Source organism: Cucumis melo, chromosome 11 (assembly GCF_025177605.1).
Source record: "Cucumis melo cultivar AY chromosome 11, USDA_Cmelo_AY_1.0, whole genome shotgun sequence".
In the NCBI taxonomy this organism is placed as follows: Eukaryota; Viridiplantae; Streptophyta; class Magnoliopsida; order Cucurbitales; family Cucurbitaceae; genus Cucumis; species Cucumis melo.
Genome location: NC_066867.1, coordinates 7,683,479 through 7,699,935, shown reverse-complemented (window position 1 = coordinate 7,699,935; position 16,457 = coordinate 7,683,479). Strand labels below are relative to the sequence as shown.

Genomic DNA, 16,457 nt, shown 5'->3' with positions numbered 1-16,457 from the left:
TGATTTGGGTTATTGTTGACAAGCTCACGAAGCTAGCTCACTTTATTCCAGGGAAATCCACTTACACCGCTAGTAAGTGGGGACAAGTATTACCACTAAATCCAAGGTTTACAACACCAAAAATTCCAAATTTCAATAATTAATTAAATATTCTTACAAAAATATTTATTAATTCTAACTTCCACAAAATTAAATAGTCCCCAACAAAAATTTCAAATAACTCCTAATAATTCCAACGTAATCAAATTAAACTAAGATAATTCAATTCTCAATTTTTGGAGCATTAGACGCTACTACAAAATAGCATACAATCCCTACTATAGTCAGAAACATATGAAACTAGATAATTTGAAATAGCAAGCTTTGTAACAAAACTTATTAGATCAAACCAATCAAATATGTCAAAAAGTTTTCAGAAGTAATCAAAATTAAAGGAGTCAAAACGCTTCCAACATTTTTTTTTTTTTTATGAAAAAGTCGTATACTTTTATTCGACATATCAACTAAAAACAGACAAAACACTTTGAGTAAATTCAAAAATCTCATAAAATATAATTTTAATAATAAAAGGACCATTTAAGGCATGCAAACAATTTCAAACGGCATAGACATACTTTCAAACATATATTTCAAAATTTAACAAACCACAATTAATAGTCAAAATTCATATCTTGGAAAGGACGTGGAAATAAAACTACTTACCTCGGTCACAATTCCAATTACCCATCATTGTGTTTTCATGGGTCTAGATGCTAATCCCAACATAATCAATCTTATCTACCCATGTACTCTTCTTCTCATTTTATGAAATTTGTTTTGCACAATAAGTTTACAAAATTAGTGTTTTTGAATCCCAAAAAACAAACATAGTTAACTTGGGTTTAACCCTCTTTAATCCTTAAAAACACATACCCAAATGTATAGTGATAATCCTATACAAATACTACTTAATTCTCCAATTTTAAAACCATTTAAAACATCAAAACCATCCTAAATTAAGAGAGAATTAAAATTTGGTTCTTCCCTTGTGCATTGAATCCAAGTCTTGAACAAGGAGTCCCACTCTTATTGGCCAAAGAGGGATTCAATTTATATGTTAGACTTTAAACTAGTTGTTCATTAGTGAATCAATGATACTTAAGAAACAAGAAGTAATCTCAACAGTAAGACAATAAATTAATCCAGTTGAGATTATAAACAACCTGTGTGAAGAGTTAACTAATTACTAATGGTTCATTCTCATTTTTTATGGTTCATTTAACTAGCTCAAAGAAATAGAATGATCCTTTAAGCTTAAAAATCACAATGTTGGAAAAAACTTAGCCGCTAGATAAAAATTAAAATTCAAAACATTATGATCTTTTTATTTTTCAAATATAATTTGATAGAAAAATTATAATTTTTCAATAATTGAATTCAAGATTAAAGTGATAAAAGTTTATGAAATTTTATTTCAAAACCTAGTAAAATCTAAATATCATATATAGATAGATAATCTTGAATATAGGAGCGCTTGCAAAAATAACAAAAAAATTTATGATAATAAGGTCAACGTCACTATATTTTCTGAATTGCAAAAGTAGAAAATTTAAAAGCGAATAACCATTTGATGGCTCTGATAGCTGTATGATATCTAATTACTTGTCATGTTTGTAATCCTTGCCATATGCAAAAAAGTGGTACTATAGATTGCTTTTTTCTAATTTTTTTGTGAACCGATGCAATTTCCTTTGAATTTTATTAAATGAATAATATAATTAATAAGATTTAATAAAATCACATATCAATTTTGTAAAAAAGGTTGTATTATAAAATTTTATAATAAATGTAGTTTGTATAAATAGGTGAAAGATACGGTTTGAAATGTATTTTCCAAAAATAGTATTTGATGTACGATATTATTTATTTATTTATTTATTTTTGTTTGTTGGGTTAGGTTAGCTGTGAATATGAGAATGCCACGTCCTTTAGTTTTCAACCACATTTTATTTCTGTGAAGCTTCCTCTGTCCCAAGTCCACATTGACTTACAAAGACCATTTTGATTTATACATATCCTTTGGATTTTAGATCTAATTCTTCTACAAATCATTTGAGCATTCTTTCTGAGAGAGAACCTTAGAATTGCACAATGGGTGATTTCCTATGGACTTTTGCTGTGGAAGAAATGTTGAAGGAGTTGAAGGTTGCACGGGATCAAACTGGCCTAGCATGGGGCTTCCAGAAACATCTCTCCAAGCTCCAAAAATGGCTACTCAAGGCTGAAGCTTTCTTACGCGATATCAACACGAGAAAATTGCATCATGATTCTGTGAGGATGTGGGTAGACGATCTTCGACATCTTGTTTATCAAGCCGATGATCTATTAGACGAAATTGTTTATGAACATCTTCGACAAAAGGTCCATACAAGGAAAATGAAGAAGGTTTGCGATTTTTTTTCTCCTTCAAGCAATGCTTTCATCTTTCGTCGTAACATGGCGAAAAAAATGATGACTCTTGTAGAATTGTTAGAAAAGCATTACAATGAGGCTGCTCCTTTAGGACTAGTGGTGAATGAAAATGCAAGACCAGAGATCGATGTTATTAGTCAATATCGAGAAACAATTTCAGAACTCGAAGATCATAAGATTGTGGGGAGGGATGTTGAAGTTGAAAGTATAGTGAAACAAGTGATTGACGCTAGCAATAATCAACTTACATCTATCCTACCCATTGTTGGTATGGGTGGATTAGGAAAAACAACTTTGGCAAAGTTAGTTTTCAACCATGAGTTGGTTAGACAACATTTTGATAAAACTGTATGGGTATGTGTCTCTGAACCATTTATTGTCAACAAGATTTTGTTAGATATTTTACAAAATCTAAAAGGTGGCATTTCTAATGGAGGGGATAGTAAGGAGGTTTTTCTTCGTGAACTCCAAAAAGAGATGCTTGGCCAAACATATTTTCTTGTGCTTGACGATGTTTGGAACGAAAATTCTTTTCTATGGGATGAGTTGAAATATTGTTTGCTTAAGATCACTGGAAACTCTAAGAATAGTATTGTTGTGACTACAAGGAGTGCTGAAGTTGCAAAAATCATGGGAACATGTTCTTGTCATCTTTTAAGTAAATTATCTAATGATCAATGTTGGTCCTTGTTTAAAGAGAGTGCAAATGCATATGGACTATCAATGACTTCAAACTTAGGGATCATTCAAAAAGATTTAGTAAAAAAAATTGGTGGTGTACCATTGGCTGCACGAGTCTTGGGACGGGCAGTAAAATTTGAAGGAGATGTTGAGAGATGGGAGGAAATGTTGAAAAGTGTGCTAATAACTCCACTGCAAGAGGAAAATATTGTTTTGTCTATATTAAAATTAAGTGTGAATCGTCTACCATCATCTGTATTAAAGCAATGTTTTTCATATTGTTCAATTTTTCCCAAGGATTTTGTGTTCGAAAAAGAAGATCTAATTCAAATGTGGATGGCACAAGGTTTTCTTCAACCACAAGAAGGAAGAAACGTGATAATGGAAAATGTAGGAGACATATACTTCAAAATCTTATTGTCGCACTGCTTATTTGAAGATGCCAATGAAACAAAGACAAAATATAAGATGCATGATCTTGTACATGATATTGCAATGGCAGTTTCAAAGGATCAAAATTTGCAACTAAATCATAGGAATATATTGGAGGAGGAGCTTAAGAAGAAGGAGATTCAAAATGTTGCATGCAAGTTACGCACCATTGATTTCATTCAAAAGATTCCTCACAATATAGATCAGACACTTTTTGATGTTGAGATAAGGAACTTTGTTTGTTTGCGTGTTTTGAAGATATTTATTAACAAGTTACCGAAGTCAATTGGTCAATTGAAACACTTGAGATATCTAGAGATTTCAAGATGTAGAGATGCATTAAAAATTCCAGAGCCTATTGTTTCGCTTCATAATTTGCAAACATTAAAGTTCCATTATTTCTCAGTGATTCTAGAAATTCCGACAAACTTTACAAATTTGGTAAATTTAAGACATTTTAAAGTCGGTACGATTTGCTCCAAAATGCCTCCACATTTAAGTCAATTGACTCAACTTCAAACGTTGTCTCATTTTGCAGTTGGATTTGAAAAAGGTTGTAAGATTACTGAATTGGGTCCATTGAAAAACTTGCAAGGTAGTTTGAGTCTTTTGTGTTTGGAGAAAGTTGAAAGTAAAGAGGAAGCAAATGGAGTAGTTTTAGCAGAAAAGGAGAATTTAAAAGAGCTACACTTAAATTGGCACATAAAAAGAAAAGATAACAACAGGTACAATGATTTGAAAGTGTTGGAAGGACTTCAACCAAACAAAAATCTTTGATCATTAAAAATCCACAAGTTTGCAGGAAGACATTTGCCTAACAATATTTTTGTTGAGAATTTAAGAGAGATATATTTGGGTGGTTGTAATAGTTGTGAAAAGCTTCCAATGCTTGGACAATTAAATAACCTAAAGAAACTTGAGATTTACCGCTTTCAAGTTCTCCAAATTATAGACAACGAGTTCTATGGTAATGATCCAAACCAAAGAAGGTTCTTCCCAAAGCTTGAGAAATTTGTAATGCAGAATATGATCAACTTAGAGCAATGGGAAGAAGTAATGACAAATGATGCATCATCAAATGTTACAATCTTTTCCGATCTTAGAAGCTTGGAGATAAGTAGATGTCCCAAATTATTAAACATTCCAGAAGTTTTTGACGAGAATGATATGCAACACTTTGAATCATTGATCGTTTCACACTGTAACAAATTGACAAAACTTCCAAATGGACTACAATTTTGTAGTTCCATTCGAAGAGTGACAATAGATCAATGTTCAAATTTGAGCATAAATATGAGAAATAAGCCGGAATTATGGTATTTACACATTGGTCCATTAAACAAGCTGCCAGAAGATTTATGTCATCTCATGAATTTGAGGGTAATGAAAATTGTTGGAAATATGGAGGATTATGATTTTGGCATCCTTCAGCACCTTCCTTCCCTTAAAACAATTTGTTTAGTGGAGAATGTGTTGAGCAATAATAGTGTAACGCAAATTCCTCAACAACTTCAACACCTTACTGCCTTGGAAAGTCTAGGCATTGAAAATTTTGGAGGCATTGAAGCTTTGCCAGAATGGTTAGGAAACATTGTATGTCTGCAAACACTCGATCTTCGTAATTGCAAAAAATTGAAAAAATTGGCTTCGACAGAAGCAATGCTACGTCTCATCAAATTAAACAACTTGTATGCTTACATACGTCCGATGCTACTACTTGACGAAGGTGATATGGAGCGGGCAAAACTTTCCCACCTTCCACAAATTTGGATACATAGGATTTAGTTTTTTTTATTTTTATTTTTATTTTTTGTTTGGTGTTGGAAGCAAATCATGTGTACTAAACTTTTCAAAGTTGAATTCTCTTAGCTTTCGTTTGTACAATTTATTTTTTCAATGGATGCAAATTGAGATTGAGGATCAACTTCATTCTGATCTCTCTTTTGGTTATTAATTAATTAAACACTTTGCATTTTATTAAAACAAATATACAAACTCCTTCTCGAAAGAGGGATGATATTTGAATGTTGTGTTTCTCTCTGACTTTTATATCTTCCAATTACCATAATGTTTACTGATGACTCATAGTTATCAAATTTTTAAAATTGGTTCTAATCCAATTTCTAAACCTTTTCTCTTTCTTTCTAGAAAACTTTTTTTGATTTTTTATCTATGGAATTTTCAGTTTGCATAAAAAAAGTTAAAGAAATTATGTGAGTAATTTTTCTTTTATTTTAAATCCAAGTATTTTAGTCACAAATCCACTCTTATTTCACACCAAAATCTCTCTTCCCCACTATCTTTTCTTGCTGTAAAGTATATTGCAAATATATAAAAAATATTAATAATACTGAATAAATAAAAAATTATGTTAATTTATTTTTATAAATATATACCAAAATATAATCTGTTATCTAATTAACTAGAAAATTTATCTTCTTGGTTTTTTAATTTTTAGTTTTAATTATGTTTTTTTAGTATAAAACTATAACACATTTTAGTTCTTAATTGAAAAACATAAAGTTATGGTACTTTTTACAAGAGGTTGGAAGCCTTGTAATTCTTTGTATTATTGATTATTAATAATTAGTGTATTGTTTATGATATATAGCTATTTTATTAAAAGGTGGAAGGTAAATTAATAAATAATAGAAATTTTGCACCAAACTGCAAAATCTTTTATAAAATTAAGTCCATATCACCTCTATTTAGTATCTTGTAAATATGAAAAAATTATTAATAATATTGAACAAATAACAAATGATGTTCAATTTATTTTTATAAATACCAAAAGTTACCCTCTTTTCTTCCTCCTAATCTTATCGAATAAAGATGAAATGCCTTGTTGACATGCTTGAACGCCTTCTCGAAACCAAAATAGGGATTCTTATTTTGATGCAATAGTAGAGAAAGCTTCTTGTATTGCTTTTTTTATTGTGTTGATGTGAGCAAATGACTCCGTCTAAATAATCTAGTACCAGTTGTCTGGAGAGTTAGCGACAACTTGAAGAATCTGAAAGGAGGCGAGGATTTTGTGGCACCATCAAGGTTTGGATTGAGGTGATGGGCTCGCTTGGCGAACTTGAGAGTAGACTTGAGATTGAAATCTCTGAACCTTTTCTCTGCTAGTTCTCTAAGACCCCGAGCTTCTGATTTCTCTCTGGTTACTCCATTCATATTGACAGAGTGGCGGCACGGTGGCGGAGGAGGAAGTTCCTAATCTGATTTTGCTTCCTTCACAATACAAATAAGGAAAAAGAGAATCATGTATTACATGGAGCTCTGATTCACTTTGTTGGACTTGAAAATTTTGTGACAATTCAAAAGGAAATTAGATGACAATTAGAAGGTAATTAGGGGACAATCAAAAGGTAATTAGATGACAGTTAGAAAACAATCAAATTAAATGATTATTTCAAAAGACAAACTAAAATGGAAAAAAAATTGAAAAGTGGAATGTAACAATCAAATGGTATCTATTTCGAAAAGCTAACTAAAATTGAAAAAAAAAAGTAATTAAATGACAATTACAAGGCGATCAAGTGATACTATCTCAGTATTTGGTTGTTGTGGCTGAGCATCCAATGGTCATTTTTCATAGTGGCAATGAGATGATAGACAATGTTATATAGATTACAAAAATGAAGAATACGTAATCATAAATTGCTTAGTAATTAACAAAAAAAAATTAAGGTAATTAGATGATAATCATAATGTAATACACAAATCCTTAGCAAATGACAAAAACATGGAATGTAATCATATGATAATATGATGGTAATTTGAAATTACTCAATTGACAAAAGAAGGAAAATAATGAAATGACTATCGATAAACTACTTAGTAATTATAAAAAAAAAACATAAAAATAAGGTTAGTGGATAGTAAATAATATCATATTAAATTAAATAACAATAAGATGGTAAATCAGTATTATTAACAATTAGATATTGATGTAGATCAAATAGAAATCAGATAACAATCAATTAATAATCGATATCATTGATAATTAGTGGTAATAAGATGACAATTAGATAGCAATGGGATGGTAATAAAATACATTTTTAACTATAAGAGTATTTTGGCCATCCAAAAATTTTAACCGGGTCGAATTTATTAATTTATCATTCGTGCAAAAATTTAAATTTAAAATGTTAGGTGATGAACACATAATTTCTATTTTATATATTGCCACAGGTGCAAATGGCCCTTTTTGAAAAGGATGTTGAAACTACTTACCCAAGTCACCAATTCCACTACCTGATCCCAAACTTTCAAATTCAACTCCTGCGTGTCAGCTTTCTTAAACCCTAAATAAATCCAATTACCAATAAATTAAAAGACCAGCATTGTGTTTTTATGGGTCTAGAAGCTAATTCCAATATAATCAATTTTATCTACCCAATTACTATTCTTCTCATTTTATGAAATTTCTTTTGCATAATAAGTTTACAAAATTATGGCTTTTCAATCCCAAAAACAAACATTGTTAAATTTGGGTTTAACCCTCTCTAAGCCTTAGAAAAACTACGAATATTTTAAAACCATTTAAAACATCAAAACCATCCTAAATTAAGAAATAACTAAATTTGGAATATTTTCTATTTTTCCTAAATAAATTCTCCTATGGTTTTAAACATTTTAATTAAAGAATGAATACTTTTGAACTCAAAACTAGATTTGAAAAATGCATTTGACGTGTTGTAAGACCATGTAAACCAATTATTTTTAAGCAAAACTCATAATTAAAGTCAACATTTTGGGATTTTTGGTGAACCATAATGAGACAAGTTTGTATTGTAATGTAATAAAAACTCATGTTTGTTTGTATCGAACATGGGTCTAATCTATTATATAAAACTAATTTTGTTCCAATAGTTTTCAATCTAACCCCTTTTTATTATTTCCACACCTTACAATCTCCTTCTCGTTTTTATTTTCGATTACTCATGCTTTCCAACACTTATTTGATTCTCAGTAATTTGAATTACATTCCAACTCTCTCCAAACACGACAATTACTTTGGCAACCTTTTGTGTAAAAACCCTATTTTAGAGAAGGATTGTATACTAAACTTTTAATCTAAATATAAAGGTACATACATAATTTAAAAAATATCCTTTTTTCTCGTTACACAAACAAATAAAAAATTACTATTCCTAAAAAAACGCGTGGATGTAACAAAAGCACAATGTGATTGATAATACATCCAATAAGAAGGTCGTTATGAAAGCAAGCAGAAAAATAATAGCATAGAAATTGATAACTTAGTTCGGTGCAAAACCACCTACGTCTAGGAGGACAGTATTCTCGGTGCTGCCTAAGTTTTAGATCCCCTCACATCCATTATATTTAGGAATACTTAAGACTCCCTTTAAGAGTGAGATCTTGTGAAACCCCAAACTTTTCAAGGCCATTGGAACATTTTAGGATTCGCAAAAATTAGAGGAAAGAAGTTTCAAAGGAAAAAGTTAGATTCTAGTGTAAAGAAGGAAAAGAATTGAGGAAAAATTTGCTAAGTATAAAATTTTTTAACAATGGCTAAATTAGTCCGCTTTGAAAAACTACCTCGTATCTTCTAAAAAAACCACGTTCATGATACATCATTTTTAGAATCTACAATGGCAAAAGCAAGAGGGAAAATTTAATTGTTACCATCTTATGAAGAAGTTGTTAATAGGATGCCACCAAACTTACATTTCATAAATGTCCCATCAACAAAAATAATAGGTCTACAATATTTCCACCCCTCAATTGATGCACCAAAAGCCATAAAGCAAAACTTGAAATGACCACTATCATCCATTTCTAAAGCATTGCATGTACCTATAATAATTACAAACACACTTTTATCAGTACAAACAAAAAAGAACAGAAAGAATGTGATAGATGCTAATATTGGTTTATCTAGATATTAGTCTATCCACATCTATTTGTAAATGAATTTAAATTTGATGTACAAAACTGATCATACCTAGGTTAGGTTCAACCAATTTATCAAAGAATCTTGGAATCAATACATACGATTCAACTGCGTCAGCATGTAATATCTTTACCATACGTTTTTTCGCCCTCCAAGGTTTTTGGTAACTTATATTAACTCCAAGATTTGTACGAGCCTTATGCACAATCTCTTTAGGAATGGAACGATTAGTAGACATGAATCTAAAATCATCTATCGAACAACTGCCAATTACTGTTGAAGAAGCTTGCATGTGAGAACTTTGAGCAATACTCAATGAACAATCATGGTCAGAAGTGTATTTTCGTAGCATCCACAAATCACTCTTCTTATAACGAGATGCTCTTACATACCATTTGCAGCCTTCTTGCAAACATCTAAATTCAAGAAACCTCAAATTTGATATTGTAGTCCTAAATTGAAAGTTGGTCTTCACTGCTATTAGGCAAAAACACTTTGAAAGCACTTCTTTACTTTCAAATAAACATTTTCCCTTCAAATCAGAATAATAAGAGATGTCTTTTATAACTTCATTATTTGAAACAGAAGAAGAAGAGCCTATATTCAGTGACATATCAACATTCTTCCATATACTACTAGATGAAGAAGACATTCCCAAACAATTAACACTTACATGGGCAACTAATGGATGTCTACTAGTTACATGATCTTTAGCAAAAGCTAAATGCCAAGCAACATCAATGTCTTTCTTTATTGACACCACAGTTTGAACATTGGTTTTACCAAAATCAAGTAAAACAGATAATTCTACTGATTCATCAAATTCAATTTGTTCACATGCCAAAGCAACCAAAGAATTAAAGCTGACTTGCATATCTACCAAAATTCCGGACACTGAGTAATTCTCATAAACATTGCAACCATTCCATTGACCTCCATGAAAAACAACAATAGGAATAGAAATTCTAATTTGGAAAAAAATATATTAATGGTAAAATGAAGAATTAAATAGATATCTATCACAAAATAAGAGAATAAAATGTACTAAACAATAAAAATAAACACAATGTAAAAAATAAATAAACGGTCGTGCAAAAATGATAATAAATATTAAACGATCATTTAACAACAATAAACGATCATATAAAATAAATTAAAGATCGTATAGAATAATTAAACGATAATGTTGACTAAGATACATGATCGTTTAAAGACGCTGATCATACAAAATATTGAAAATTTTCGTGTTCATAAAGATGAAGGATCGTATTCATATAGCAAAACAATCGTCTCTATATAGATAAACGATGGTGTTGATAGAGGTAAACGATCAAGTAACTAAATGAAAATTATTGTGAAAAACTTCAAACTATCGATATTCATAATGAAATATACAATTCTTACAATGATTCTTAAAAGTTCTAAACGAAAAAAAACTTTAAATTCTTACAAACAACAAAAAACAAAAACGACATTTTTACTTAAATATAAATTCTTAGTTCGACGTAAACAATCATTAAAATCTTCAACGATCTTCATAACAAAATACATGATGTCTTACATTAACCTACATATTCTAAACATTCTCTTGATGCCGAAATATATAATTCTGAACGAAATTTTATAATTAATCAACTAAATAATTCAAACAAAAAAATAATATTTAAAATACTCACCAAAACCAAAACCACTGAGGTAGTATTAACAGAGCAATATAGACGATCTTGATTGTCCAAGATGACAAGAAGAGAAACAACGTTATGGAAGATGATGAATATGAGAAAGAATGTTGTACAAAATTATGAACAAAAGAAAGAATGATCAAGATGAAATATATATAAAAGACGAGGTGAATAACTCGAAAACGACAATCATGAAAAAATCGGAAAGAACTATCAGATTTGAAAGATCATTATAAAAGAGTATGGGCAAATAAGGAATTTTAAAAAAATAATTTGCCTTAATGAGCTTGTTATACGGGCCATAAATAATTTACTATTTTTTTATATCCATGAAAATTCTCCTATATTATATTATATTATTATTAATATTATCATTTTCCTTTTCTTCTCCTTTTCTTTTCCCTTTTTAATAAAATTGTCCTATTTTCCTAACCAAATTCCAACAATACAACACCCAAACATTATAAACAAAATTTAATAAAATAAGATAGCTATGTTGAGAAATTACCTCAAATTTTTGGGGCCTTACATTTATAGTTAATTAAGTATATATACCACATCATTTTCTTCCGTTTTGCATTGTTTTTCATATATACCATGTAATTTAATAATTTTTGATATATACTTATTATATTTAATCAATTTTGTATTGATTTTCATATATTGGAAGTTAATTTGTAAAATCTTACCATGACTGAAACTATTTTACATAATATTAGATAACATTGTATGTGTGCATATTTTACATTTTATTTTAATTTTGTAACAAATGTTACATTATATAAAAGGACAAATTTAGATCAAAATGTAGGTATTAAGAAAAAGGAAGAGACTAAATGAAGATAGAACAAGAAAGGAAGAAAATAAATCAAAAAATAAGGAAACTAAAAGGAAAAAAAAACAAGTGGAGAGAAACGAGAAAATAGAGAGAACTTTAAATAGATCACAAAGAGACTGAATGATATACATCATATACTGTATAATATATCATATATTATGTCTATCATACTTTTAGATATACATTGTAATAGACTATTGTATAAGTCTTGAAAAGACATACGTTCATTCGCTAAAATTTCTGTTACACTATAACTAATGTTGTTGTGAGAATCATTGGAAAAAAAAACTCATAATATATGAAAATTTTAGTGAAAACCCTATCATAACTAATGTAAACATTTTCAAATTAACTTTCAATATATGAAAATCAATGCGAAATGGAAATAATATAATAAGTATAATATCAAAAATTATTAAAGTACGTTGTATGTATGAAAAACAATGTAAAACGGAAGGAAAGGATGTGGTATATATACTTCACTGACTGTAAATTTGCTTGATCGAAAAACTTCAAAGGAAAACTTCACCAACATACTATAATTCACAATGTTAGAAATAAATTTAATAATATGAAACAAATATGCACTCACCGAAAATGGATGTAATTATATTATATCATGTACAGTATTATTTAAAATATATACGAGTATATACTGTTCTATTTAAATCGAAATCAGTTTTTGACACTGTAAGAATTTATCAAATTAACTTTCAATGTATGAAAAACAATGCAAAATGGATGTAATATAATTATTAGAAATTAGAAATTAGTAAAGTATGTGGTACATATGAACAAAAATGCAAAACGAAAAAATGTACGTTGAATATATACTTTATTCAGAACTATAAATTTTCTTAATCGAAAAACTTCACTAAAATTTTTCATGTCACACCCTGTTTCGCATTCAACCCAAAAACAAAAATGCAATGCAGTATGTGACGTGATTTAAGATAAGCTTTTTAACTCAGTTCTCATCGCCTAGTCAACTTAAGATCTTAACACTTAATAACTTAACCACTAGACGATAAGAAAAATCAGAATGCAGCAGAGAGTATAGCAAACAGCATCTTTTATTAACTTCAACCTTAACATACAACACAAATTACATAATTTCTTAATACTAAAATATAACAACTTAAACTAAACGTCTCGCTGAGCTTCCTCGCCCAACAAAAGCATTGTCCCTTCGTATATGGTCTTAACACTTTGTCACTTGAGGAGGTAAAACTTAAACATAAGTCAAAAGACTTAGTGAGGAGTTTTTAGAAAACCTTTAAGAAACAGATTTCATAACTAAATCATTTTAGTTTAAAACAAGCTAATCGCATAACACATATTAACCTTATATCCTTCTCACCAAGAGCATGAACCATTCCCAACACCAAGACTCATCTCCTTGTGTTTAGATTACTGTGATGACCTTTTCATCAACAGTATCCAAGACTCTTCTGGCTCACTCCCCGTTGCTCAGGCTGCCAAACCCAATACCATTTTTTTGCATTATCTGGCTTCACTCTACCATGCAGGCCTTTTCTAAAGGCTTCCTAAACTCTTATGTGCACATAACAATTAGGTCAATGATTGGAATAAGATTAATAGTTTAAACACAATTTCACAATCGTTAAATAACATAAACTTCTTTAAACATAAGCCTTGATTTAAAATATTCATGTATAAAATATTATTACAAAGAACATGAAATTTAAAAAGAAAGCTTTGAAGTACAAAACATATTTTAAAGTCACTCAAAAAACTTGATTTCCTTTAGCTCAAATGACTAGCTTCAACTCTTCTTCTCACCCAGTACTTCTTTTTTCAACTTCAGCGCTTGAAAAATTTTCTGAGAATCTCCTTTAAATAATCCTTTTCAACTCTATTTATACTAATTGATTAGTTATCTTTGAGCTTCTCCCTAATTGTTAGTTCCTACTTATAACTTTACACGTGTGAGCTTAATGTTTTACTTAACCAAGTTTAACCTTTAATCTTACATGTAAACCTTTGTCAAATCAAGATTAGACATTTCCTCGCCTGGCTTCATCTAGCGTGATCTTCCAGAACACCCAAAAATCTTTAAACACCTAACACCTTCTTGTCTCGCCTCCTTTAACACAAACTTCAAAACATAAGCTTAATTCTTCTTAAAACGCCAATCAACACTTTGTCAAAATTTTGACCCTTCTATTTCAGATACGAGTCTCATATTTCACCGACATACTATAATTCACAATTTCATAAACAAAATTAATAGTATAAAACAAATATGCACTCAACAAAAAACTTGAAGGAGATGAATGAAATAAGAAAGAATGGACGGAGAGAGAGAATGGATAGAGAGTATATTGGAAGAAATTTTGACTAAAATCATCAAAAGAAAAATAATTAGAGGAAATTTTGATTAGAATATTACTATAATTGAATTAATTATATATTATATTTACATAGAACATCTAATAAATGATAATCTTAAAATTAAATGAAAATAAATATATTAAATGATTAATAGTCCACTTTCCTTATGCACGATGGTCCACTTTCCTTTTTTCTTTTTATTTTTTTCTATCTATTATTAATATTAAATGTGGGTAGTTTGGGCATTTGGGCTAAACATTTGTATAAAATTGTAGTCCATTACGACATTTATGAAAAAGGGCTGACAAGAAGAATGGTAAAATAAGAGGTTCACTTTGTATAAATGACAAATTTATTTTTAAATTTACAAAATAGCAAAGCAAAAAAATTAAAAAAAAATGAGGGAGCAATGTCTTAAATTCCCCTATCTAAGTGACAAGCTTGATTCCTAAATACATTTGTTCAATAATCTCCAAAGACCCTACAATTAAATAAAACTTTGCACCCACAATTGAAGATTCTACTTTCCTCCCAAAACCAAAAAATAACTCATCAAATCACATTCAAAGCTCTACAAGTTATCACATCTCTTCCATTTTGTGTAAGCCACCGTTTCGATTTCCTACTAAATTCTCATTTGGAAACACAAGGAGATTTTGAAAAGTCTTCACACCATTTTGAACCATAATCTTCAAACCCTAACCTTCACGTTCCTAATCTCATTTCACCGTTCGTCCCTTCGAATCTTCATCGTTCGTCTCTTCCGTAAGAAACACCCTTCGAATCTTCATTGAACCTTCGAGAAACATAGTTCCTCCCTTCTTCAAGCATTCAAATCTTTAAAAACTTTTTTGTTCAAATCATTCGTATCTTCAAAAACACCGTTCGTCCCTTTGAATATTCATCGTTCGTCTCTTCCCTTCGTATCTTTCGTTCCCTTCATCTACTTCAGAAATCCTTAAATTTCTGCTTCGGTTCATCGTTCCCTTCATCTCATACCTTCGTCTGCTGCAAATTCTTAAAATTTTTTGCCATTCTTCATACGTTTGGCTCAAATCGGTGAGTTCTTCAAATTCTTGAATGTATTTTCTTCTTTAGATTTCTTCTTTGCATTATAGTTCTTTATTTAACTAGAATTCGTTTAGTTTTTTAGTAGTTTCCAATGTTGTGATGTTTAATGTTCCGATATTTTGAAAATTGAATAATATTTTTTTTCTTTTTAATTTTATGTAATATTTATAAATATATTTGGGGATATTTTTTTGTTTATTTAATTATCTATTTCGATTACATAAACAATATAGAAACTGATGTGTCCTTTATTTTAGGAAGAAGAAGAGGGATTTGTTGTATATTTATGAATGTATATTGTTTTTATAAATTGTATAAAATCAAAAGATGAAAAAGGAGAAGGGAGAAGTCAGAACGAGAAGTGACCGGTTAAGAGCCGTAGGTATCACTGGTTCGAAAAAAACCATTGGCAACGGGGATTCAAACTCTGTCAAGTTCTTCCAATGAGGTATTAATGTATATTTTTAAGAATTACACATAAATTGTAGATACTTATAACTTTTTGTATGACTAATTATAGCAGAGATCAAAAGATACAATGGTGGAGGGGTCGGAAAGCAAGCGAGAAAGTCCAATAACTTCGAAAAATAGGGGGAGGAATGAATCTTCAAAATAAGATGCCACTGTAAAGAAGAAATAGAGGACAAAAAGCTTGGTAAACTACGTCATTATGATTTATTTTCTAATGAGTACAATGAAGGTTTTGATGTTGTGGTCTGTGTAGGTTTCAAAAAGGCAAGTTTACAGAAGAAAACATGAATAAAAGAAATAAGAAGAGATTGAAGAAAAGGTATGTGTTTTACCCTTTGTTGTACTTCAATTCCTAAATGTATTTTATTATATAAATTGATAATATAACGTTGAAAAATAGGAAAATACTGAAAGTGAAGAAGAGGAACAAGGAGAAGAAGATGAACATGAAGAAGAAGATAAACAAGGAGAAGAAGATAACAATGGAGAAGGGGGAGGGGGAGACAGCGGTAGATGAAGATTCCAGTTTATGGACGAGTGAACAAAATGAAGA

At 29.8% G+C, this 16,457-nt stretch overlaps 2 protein-coding genes and 1 long non-coding RNA gene across 3 annotated transcripts; all 3 read left to right on the top strand.

Moving 5' to 3' along the window:
- Nucleotides 1-2,064: 2,064 nt before the first annotated feature.
- LOC103501129 (putative disease resistance protein RGA3) lies at nucleotides 2,065-5,488 on the top strand. Its single transcript, XM_051091691.1, has one exon. The coding sequence runs from the start codon at nucleotides 2,131-2,133 to the stop codon at nucleotides 4,339-4,341; it is 2,211 nt and encodes a 736-aa protein (XP_050947648.1). The 5' UTR covers nucleotides 2,065-2,130; the 3' UTR covers nucleotides 4,342-5,488.
- On the top strand, nucleotides 4,450-5,349 carry LOC127143901 (disease resistance-like protein DSC1). The gene has a single exon (XM_051079190.1). The coding sequence runs from the start codon at nucleotides 4,450-4,452 to the stop codon at nucleotides 5,347-5,349; it is 900 nt and encodes a 299-aa protein (XP_050935147.1).
- A 10,466-nt stretch (nucleotides 5,489-15,954) lies between the features above and the next one.
- Nucleotides 15,955-16,457, top strand: LOC127143994 (uncharacterized). The gene is made up of 3 exons (XR_007815484.1): nucleotides 15,955-16,088; nucleotides 16,158-16,223; nucleotides 16,305-16,457. It is a non-coding gene; the product is annotated as an uncharacterized LOC127143994 (long non-coding RNA).